General features: G+C 36.8%; 1 protein-coding gene across 1 annotated transcript in view; it reads left to right on the top strand.

Moving 5' to 3' along the window:
* Positions 1-10,230, top strand: part of MOSMO (modulator of smoothened) — a 29,922-nt gene extending 19,692 nt beyond the window's left edge. Inside the window, exon 3 of the mRNA XM_040575295.1 lies at positions 7,620-10,230. Coding sequence (XP_040431229.1) covers positions 7,620-7,804 — 185 coding nt within the window. The 3' untranslated portion in view covers positions 7,805-10,230. The remainder of the gene's footprint in view (positions 1-7,619) is intronic.
* The last annotated feature ends 389 nt before the right edge of the window (positions 10,231-10,619 follow it).

The raw sequence follows: 10,619 nt of genomic DNA on the forward strand, positions 1-10,619 counted from the left end.
TAAGGTTTAATGGAACTCTATGACATCTAATATGAATGAGATTGAAGTTTGTTTGGGGGAGGGAATAATGTAAAAAAGCGCTGAGCTTCAACAGAGGCACTTTGCTGAGGCACTTGTACAGTCAAAGCCGTCCTTCTGACAACTTAGCTACATAGCATATTAAATTGGTAGTGCAGCTTTTGCAGACAGTGGAGCTGTTGAAATGCTGTATTCATTGTGATTGACTTTTATTTTCAAGTGAATGACTGAAATAGACATGAGTATTACTGAATATTACAGCCCAACTTTTCTAGTTGCCATTGTATATCTATACATATTTCATGTTTATCTGATGTATGCAGGGAGGGTTTGAGCTCAAAATGCTATGTAAGATTAAAATGCTTACAGTGAGCTAAAGTCAAAGCTTGTTTTATGGCGTGGTTTTTTTTTAGTACTATATGTTGGTTTATTTACTGAGTTTTTTTCTTTAATTCACAACTTGCATTTTGGGCTTTACATACTTTAGTGTTTTAAAATATCTTCATTAATCAAAATCTTGCATTTTTAGCTTTCTATAGCTTTGCGTGGTTCAGCTGAAAATTCTGGTAACCTAAAGCTCTTTTTTTCTGTAGATTCCTTTGGGCTTGCAACTGGTCCATTATTAAGGTCTAAATATAGAAGGACTTGCACTTGTCTTTGTTATGTTTAATAATGAAGCATATTAACTTTTTTCTCTTGCAACTCAGAATTTCTTATAATTCTATTAAGATATGACTGTGTTGCTGAAATTCAACATCTTTGATATTCATCTCCAATACGTACGACTCTGTGACCTTTGTGTTCCTGTTAACAATGATGATGAGAAATTGTATTGCTTGACTCACTTGTAAGAAAAGTCACTTTGGGAAAAGAAGTGAATGGAAGGCAGAGTTCTTTATTTTTCAGGAGGTAGACAAGAACAAATTCTCTGGTTCATTGAATGGCAACACAGATTAGTTTTGTAGATTTTTTAGTATTTGTAGATTGGTATTAGGCAACACGTGGACTTGTGGAATTAACTTGGATTACAATGAACAGGTCCTTCCTGTGAAGTGTCAGAGTACTGTGTTATGAAAAAGATGGGTAACTCAGTAGAAGGGGGTAGAGAAAACTTCATAATTGTATTACATCTCTTCTGCAGGTGATTTCAAGACTCCACAGCTCAGTACAGGCAACTAGTAGATATTCTTGCAGAACTTTCTAAACATGACATAGGATGTGTTGTCCTAGGTGGCAGCAAAGTTTGCTGGGGTTGCTAAAGGCCGCTCTGGGACTGGCAGCTCTGTTCTCTTCAAATGCAAGGGGGGTCTAAATTAAATCATGTAACAGTAAAGGAATCCTTTTACTCAGCCCTTTCCTTGCAACTCTGCCAGTAGCAAGGAGGGCCTGCTGAGAGGTCAGTCTTGCCCAGTTCATGCTGGAATTTGACCCTGATGGGCTGAGTCAGTTTGTTTCCAGATCCAGCATAAATACCCTTCTGTTCAAGGGGGTGGAATGCTATCCAGAAGAGTGATGAGAGTCTCACTCTTATTCCTGGATAACTATCTGAAATAACCTCTCTTTTTGAGGAAGAGGATGAAGACCTCCCTTGCAGAAGAGAAAAGTCTTGGAAGCGCAGCTCCCTGTAGCTGTTTAACAACATTGTGCAGGGAAAGAGAAGCTTCCTGATTTCTTTGTCTTGATTTTGTGATAATCATGTGAAAGACCCTAAGGGACTATTTGATATTTTTCTCAATTGATCGAAGTCTGTAGAGTAAACTGGTGCAAACATCCTCAGCGCTTCGTTCCTTTGCTCACTTTACAGAGCACAGTATGATAATTCAGGGAAGAAGAGTCCAGGTCATAAACTAGTGCTGGTTGCTTGGCATGCCTATACCAACCCCTTCAAAGAGAAGCACAGGTAGGATAGAGTTTTTCTGCTACAACTAAAAGATTAAGATAGTATTAGATTGATTTTTGGACATTGTTTTGGATTGTGGTGACTTAATCCAGGCTGTTGGTATCACCTTTTATTGCAGTCTGATTTTCACTTTCATTTTTTACCCAGGTTATGGCTGTAGACGGGATCTATAGGTTCTTGGGTGACTCTTCACGCACATCCCTCTGTATTCAGCAGTTTGTTGGCACTACTGATTATGGCAGAGAAACCTGCTTGCTTTAATTTTTGTATCCAGCAAAGGTCACAGAGGAATAGCTCTTCTGAAGTAAGAATCAGAACCTTTTTCCTCAGCAAAAACCTGTTTCTCTCCTTGATTTCTTAATCATATTGAGAAATTAGGCTTGGAGAAAAGTTAACCATATTATGTACCTTATCTTTGCTGGAATTTTTGCTTGTAGTCTTGTCATCTTGGATAACACACTTTTCAGCAGTGCATCTACTAAATATGAATTATTGCCAAGTGATCTTGTCTGCCTTAGCTAAGGGACATGCGAAGGACAAAATTTTAATTTTTATTTCATGTATATGCTTTCCTGTATACACTTTTAAAGGGATGCACCTGAGAGTATTTACTAGCACAGCATTTGCGTCCTTCCTCAGCCATTGGTGGCTTTACTATGTAGAAACTTGTCCTTCAGGCTTCTCTGCAAACTGTTTTTGCAGACAGAAGAGAGATTTCAGTCTTCCAGATCATGCTGCACGAGTGACAAAAGTCTTCTAAAGGCAAATGCAAAAGTTTTCCTATGCTTCCTGTAGAGAAGAGTCTTGCAAAAATCATAGTATTCCTACTGATGTGATAGGTATTGTCACCCTGGGCGTAGACACTATCAGAACTATTGTTGTTCTCTGAGTCCCATTAACTGTAGTGCTGAATTCGTACAATGTAATGAAGAGTAGATCCTTCTTGGTGTTCATTTCTGTACTGCCCAGGTCTTTGTGTGCTTCCTCAATAAAAGAGGAGTTGCAGACTCACAGCTGTGCCTCATCTGTTGATGGCAACCAAAGATCTGTCAGCTATTCATTGCATGGTATCGTTTACCTGTTGCTCAAGTGTGAGCTAACTGTTACCATCCCAGCTTCTGTACTGCTTCATCACTAATTTTGCCCTGTGACAGGGAGGCATAAGTTGGTAGCAGGCAAGAAACCTGGCTTTGGTATTGTTCCATGTATCTCTGAAACTACTCCTTTCTTGCTAGTCCTGCTTCAAATTAATCTAAATCCCTTTCCTTTACAGGTCATTATGCCATCTTCTGTTTTAGAAGATAGGATGTGGCGAACCTATGGTAAATCTTTAAAGCTGTAATTCTTGTGGTCCTTGGGACAGATACTGTTAAGATCTATAATTAGGAACTATATCCAGAGCTTATCCTCTGCGGAGGCCACCTAATGTGGTATTCTGTATATTATAACAATCTTGAATGTTGCAGGAATTCGTAGAATAGCCTACAAGGTCTGTTTACATCTTAAACAAATTCAGGTCTCTACCATCTGCTACAGCTAGAAAAGGAACTAATTCTGTTACCACCACTGAAGTGTAGGTGCTTCTCTGAGGTATATCAAGGGAAAAGATGCTGAATAGAAAATCATAATTCTACCTTTTTTTCTAGCAGTTACCAGAGAGTCTGTTACTCATTTGTATGAGGATTTACAGGTTCATGAGTGTAACGGACTTGATTTTTGGAATGCGAGTAGAAACACGGTAGGACAATCACATTCTTAACTAGTATTAGCTATCTTGCAAATACTTGTTCCTGGTGTTTCTGAGTGAATAAAGGGCTTCTTGGGTTACAAAGGATTTGTACCAGCTCCTGCTTTCTATGTTATGCATCTCCAAGTAGACAAGCAGGTAGTACCATGCTCTCCTAAACACTAGACTATAGCCTTTTCCTTCTTTCAATACACTTTATCCTGGATTCTTTGAAGTTACTGTCACTGGATGCTCAAAACAATTTCAAGCTTAAGAATTAAAGGATCTAGACCTTTTCTGACAGACAACATTCAGAAGCAGACTAGAAATTGTGTTCTGTTACCTAAATATTTTTGTTAATAGCAACTGTAATGATTGTGTCTTTTTCTGCAAACTTTCCCTGAAATCATAAGTACATACTCCTGAGGAAGAAGTTCTTTATGGGTTGCTGGAGATTTTGCTGGAAATTCGCTGAGCTGATACGACCAGATTTGGAAAGCTACGTTTGTGTCACAGCTCTAGCCAGCAATTCTCATTCTAGAAGAATATAAGCTAAGTTAACTCAGTGCTTCCTTTCTTGGATTTTGTCTCTTTTTAATTAATTATGCATTTTTTCTTAATATGTCAATTTTTTGAGAGGATAACTTAGACTTCCTAATCTGACAGACTTTGAAATCTGTTTTTCAGTAGATTAAAAATTCTTAGACCACGCTAAGGAAAATTGCTTGGAAACCCTCGCAGCAGAACATGTGCGCTGTTATTTGGAAGAAAAAAGACTGCTGGTTACTTCTGTAACAAACATTTGAAGCGTGTATGTGCATTAGCATTCTTCACAGTCTGCATTTGCAGGATTTATTTTTTCTCCTCTTGCAAACTGAGGGAGGGTTGAGGTACCTGCCTATTCTGTCCTCCCACAAGAACATGAGATACTGGGCAAATATTTGGCTTGGCAGTACAATGCCAGTAACAGGTCTCAGACATAGAAGTGCTGGTGGGTGCAAGTATGTACAATGCACCTCAAAGAACAATTGGTCAGTAGGGGAGAGAATAAAGATACATTCTTCAGCCTTATCCATGAGGCCATCAGAACTTTTCCAGCTATGTAGTTCTTGAAAGTAATGAAGGAGACTTAATCCTGGAAGTGGAGGTGGTTGTTTCAGAATCATAAAGCTATTTCCTATAAGTGCATTTTTGTTAAAAATCTAATAGAAGTTTGGTAAATAACTGGAATGCTCCTCAGGGACAAACTGGATGTAATAGAAAACATGCTGAGTTATGATAATGTGACTCATCCTCAGAGTATTGTTGAAACTGTTACTAATTATGTGTTGCATTAATAAGTATGCATTATCAACCACTGTTTTCTGGACCACTTACACACAGAGCTCTTCTGTGCTTACACAGATCTGCTCAAGAAACATATACCCGATCTTTCTCTCCTCAGATGGACCATTTACTGGTTAAGATACAATTAAGAAAGAAGAAACAATCTTCTAAGGATTTGATTGTGTTGTATGGAATTATGTGGACCAATAAAATAGATAAAAACTTTTAGATTAAGTAATGTTTAACGTGTGTAATGTTTAATGTCTGGTTTCTGGTTCTTTGATTTTGTTTTAACAGATGGTCTAATGTAGTAGCACTGAGCAAGAATTCAGTAACTATGCAGTTGCCAGATTTGTTTGTGCTCTTCCATAATCCGCTGGCGCAGTTATATTAAAACTAAGTCACAAGCTCCCTCTAGTGGAACGTGTATATACATATTACTTAGTTTATTTTTATTTACTAAAATACTTACTGGGGAATAAATAAGTAAGCAGAAAGGCTGATTCTTGTGTTGGCAGCATTCATCTCAAGGTATTGTGTAAGCTGCTTCATGTTTAGGAATGCAAGGATCAGCTGAAAGTCTGATGTGCATCATGTGTTGAAACTGGCCTTTTTGTTCATGTCCATAATTCTTCATGGACATTTCTTGAATTCAGATTCTTCATGCCCATAACTAGTCTCTCCTACAGAGTATGAGTATTTTTCCTCAAAGCTGAGACCTGTGCTATGCAAATTGCAAGAATTAAGCATTAAGATGTGACATACATAAAGACATAAGCAGTTGATCTTGAATTAACATGGAGTTGATAAAGTTTTTAGTATGGGCATGTAACATTGTAAAGCTGGAAAGACTGGAGCACATGTATTTAGGCAGGAAGAAGAGTAATGAAGTTGCTTGACAAACTATTAAGTCTGCTCTAACCCATCATCTCTGCATTTGGAAAGAATAGAGACTGTCCTGGTAAGGACAGATAAGCTGCTGAATTTAAGGTACTTTTTGGAAACAAGAAGATCTGGAGCACTGCTGACTTGCGCAGGAGCCAGTAATTAAGGTTGTGGCTATTACTAGTATGTTTTTTTGTTTGTTTGTTTTAAATTGTTGCTTGTTTGAATTGCAGGAAGCCCAAGTAGGGAACAGCACCCCTAGAGTTTCTTGTCTTAGTGGTAGAGAAGAGAGTACTGACAAGGACAGCACCTATGTTTCTTATCAACAAATAAAAAGCAGCAGTCTGTTAAGTGAGAGGAAACTCAATGAACTAGTATGTAGTGTGCATTATTGAGAACTGAGAGATGTTTGTGTGAGCTGTGCATCATATGGGATGGTGGGATGAGTATGTATATGATTGGTGGGACATGCCCTTAGATGTAATTTATATTTGGTTGAATGAGTATTGGGATACCATGTTCCACTCACAACAAATGTTTGAAATAAAGTTGAAATATATATAAATGAAATAACAGTAAGGCACTAGACATTGACTTAACTAGTGGGAAAAAATCTGTTGTGCTAATACTGATTTAAAAAAAAAAAAAACTAATGCTATATTCGTGAATATGCAATCAAACCAACTTAAAAGCTAATCCTTTTTCTTGTGAAGAATCTGTTGTGAAGAATCTGTTCTTTCAGAGAAGTCATTCCCTTGGTTGAGGCTGTAGAACCCTGCATTTTGCTATGTTCAAATTAAGTAAGATTATTTATCCAGAGGTGTCTTATAGGAACACTGGAGTTCTCATCTGGGAAAGATTACAACGCTGGATATCCTTTACTGGATTTGATCAGAGTACTGAAGTGTGCTGTGAGAAGTGTTGGTCACTTAATATCTGAAGGCCTGTGAAATCCGTAGTGTAATTCTAATGAATGGCTTTAATAGGGGTTCTATTTTTTGTGTATCTATACAGAGTCAGTTGTAAACATGAACCATGTACTTGAGTCCAACTATTCAAGTGAAATAAGTGTCATTGCTTGGTTCTCTGAGTTCATGGAGTCTGAACTTGAAGTTTCTTGCTAAGAAGCTTAGATTAAATTGAATCAGAAAACTTTCTTTGAACTCCAATGGAAAATCTTAAGGATATGTGAATGTTTCCTTAAGAAATGAAATAAATTTAGGAAACTGCTGTATTTTAATCTAAAAGAAACCATAATGACAATGTTTTCTATTTTTAACAAAGCTTGGATAGAAAAAGAATTTGGAAGAATGGGAGACGGCAACTGTAGTTGGAAAAAGACAAGTGATTAAAAAATGAGTTTCTTAAATGTTGAATGTTAGTTTATCTTGACTTCGGGGGAGGAAATGGCTAAAATAATTAGGAGGAGTGATAAACTCCGTGATTAGACTCATGGGTGGTGGTAGAAGTACATCCTCTAAATTTATTTATGTAACGAGTTCATGGTCCAGTGAGCAAGGCTGAAATTACTGTTAAAAAGAGGGGATCTTTTAGTCTGTCTTTGGGATAGATAAGGGATCTTTTAAAAGCAAGGTAGAGCCTACTCAGTCATTTCAAGCAAGTTATGTATGGGAATACCTCAGCTCTTAGGCTTGGTCAGAATACTTGGCTTGCTTTCCTATATCGCTCTATGGATTTGTAAATATTTTGACTCTTCTGAGTCACAGCGGTGACTGTTCTTTTTCTTTTTCTTTTTCTTTGCAGTGATTCTATTCTGTATGGCAGCCCTAATATTTCCAATTGGATTTTACATCAATGAAGTTGGAGGTCAACCATATAAATTACCCAATAATACAGTGGTTGGGTCTTCGTATGTACTGTTTGTCTTATCCATTTTCTTTACAATAGTTGGACTTCTATTTGCTGGCAAAGTTTGTTTACCTGGCTGATGGATGTCTGGACTGTGGGACTTTATTTTGGAAAAGAGACACAGAACTGCATTCTTGGAAGGATGCCTAGATATGACTATTAAACACTTACTGAAAAAGGAATGTTTTGACTTATTCTCACTATGCACTTTGGATTGAAAAAAGGAGAGCCTTTCCCATAACCAAATACAGACAACGTTGACTAATCTCCTGAGCATATTTAATGCAGTCAGGTCTGCACTGTGATAGGAACTAGTGAAGAATGCTTTACACTGAGAAGCATAATGCCCCGTCTTACTGTACTGTTCCCATTTTTAACGTCTAATGATTCGGAAGTCAAAGTATTTATGAACTTTGTTGTAGACCAGAGGGTTGCAGAGGAATTCAAGTGAGGCTGGCCTCACTGATTAGGAGATTAGTATTTTACATCCTTCTTCTAATGCGCAAAGCATTTGGCACCAGTATGGATCGATCTTGCATCACTGCACCAAGAAGCCAATAGATCAATTGTTCTCCAAAACATATGTAACAGCAAGAAGATGTACATCCCCTCCTCCCCCATAAGCTCTAGAAAAACACTAAGGAACATTTCAGAGGGGGATTTCTTCCTTATATTTATATAAATATATATATAAATATATATATATTTTGCTGATGCAGTATACAGTGTGTGTGTGTATGTGTGGGTGTGTATATACATATATATATGTATATATACACAAATGGTTCCTGGAAAAGAACTCAGAACGCTTTGCTAGCAAAACACTGTGGTGTGCAAAACTAGAACTCAATAGAAAAAAAAGCCATTTCTCTGAAGGCCACATAGCTGAGAGTCTTCAGTTTACCTCATTCTTTGTAGCAGCCCTTGATTTTAACAGTTTTTGTAATAGGTACAAACGATCCCATGCCTTTCTAGGTGCAATTTTAAGTTAAGCTAAAATTCTTTTTATGGTAATTTATTTGTATATGAGGGTAGAAGGTGAGATCATGTCATACCTTAAAGTTAAAATCCTAATTTGGGGAAACTGACGCTATTTAAATTATTAGCAACTGTTGTATAGAAAGTCTCTTTTTCTACTACATTGTTATTATTGATATTCATATGAGTTCAAGCACTGCAGTTTACAGCAGAGATAAGCATTTCTCTAGCACATATAAAATGCAATGTTTAAAGTAATGCAAATGCTATTTCACTGCAAAGATGGATGAACTTATTCACCTTTACTAAAAAAAGCAGTATAATTGTTCAAATGGTATATGCCTTGTTCACTGAAGTTATTACAAATGTGGATTTAAGGACCATCCAAATCTGAAGTATTCCTCATGAAAAGCAGTTTTACTTTCCAGCACGGCTCCATAGGTATTGTCATAATTTACTATTCAATCTAAACTTGCAGAAAGTAAAATTTTTCTTAGTGTCCCAGGAAAGCTGCCTGCACTATCTATATTCACTTTCCAGTTAGACCAAGGTTTTATCTGAGGTCCATTGTGACAGCAAACAAAAAATTGTACATTTCAAGTTCTGTTTTGTGGTGCTTATTTGAAATGCATTACTAGGCACTTTTAAAAATGTTATTGAAATAATCAGAAGCTTCCAAAATAATCACTTATCTTCAGACAATTAAGCTGATAAGACAGTTTACACAATTCTTTGAAACTCTGTGCCATTCAAATCCTACAGGATTCTGGTCCTCTTACTTCTCCCTGATTCTGCTGAATTAAACAGTTCATAGTTCACATTTTGATGGTTTTGAACAAATTTGCTACTGTAACATTTTTTAAGTGACTCTTTTTTCCAATTAGTTCACTCACAGATAGAAGGAAGTGTTCATAGAATGCTTTTTTCTCAACTACTCTAATCTGTAAGTACAGCCAGACACCTACTTAGAACTGATGCTTTACAGATAATTTGGTTCCTTAAGCCTACATCTGCACAGATATTCCAATTCCCTCTAGCAGTGTTGTGGAAGACAGATAAAATGCCAGGTTAAGCTGCTGGATGTGTCTAAATTTTCAGCGTTATTGGTGGTGTACCGGAAGCTGAACTATTGACTAAAACTTAGAAATTTTGATGCAGAAAAGCTCTTCTGTTTTCAGGAATGTCACTCTTGTAAATAGTTCTAGGAGGTTTTTTAACTGCAACATGAGTGAAGGGGGCAGGTTTCTCGACTGCTAAGATTCTTCTTCCTCACCTATTTTGGATATAGTAACATCATGTATACAGTTGATTTAGGCTTTGATTAAATGGATCCTCATGCAATAAAAAACATATGAACACTTACCTTGGAGCATAGCCAGTCTGTGGTTGGCTGGCTGGAAATTTTTCTGATCTGCCAATGCTATTGCTATGAATTATTAAATAGTGGAGATTTAACTAGCTGGCTGTTTGATTAAATATTTGAGCATTTCAAGTCCAGAAATAGATACAGCCATCTGCATTGTAAAAATAAAAAATAAAAAAATAAAAAAAACTCCACTCAGTAAATGAAGAGACAGCTGTCAACAGTTGCTTTTAATGAAGTCACTAAGTACTATGTAGTACAGTAATAATTTATAGCAGAAAATCATATCTTGTAAGCTGTATATAAAACACTGTCTTATGGTGCAATCATTTGTCAAACTTTTGTCTGTTACTTTTGTTTGAAAGATGTGTGCATTCTTTTTCATACCTAAGAGCATCACTGTAAAATCTGCTGAATACTATTTATAGGTTTTATTTGCACAAGGTTTAATTTTAGACTACAAGAAGTTCGTATTGAACATGCCTAAACATCTGTGGACTTTTTCAGTTCATGGAAAGCAAATGTTTCCATATGAATCTTCTCCAAAGGTAATC

Source organism: Cygnus olor, chromosome 15 (genome assembly GCF_009769625.2).
Source record: "Cygnus olor isolate bCygOlo1 chromosome 15, bCygOlo1.pri.v2, whole genome shotgun sequence".
NCBI classification, from domain to species: Eukaryota; Metazoa; Chordata; class Aves; order Anseriformes; family Anatidae; genus Cygnus; species Cygnus olor.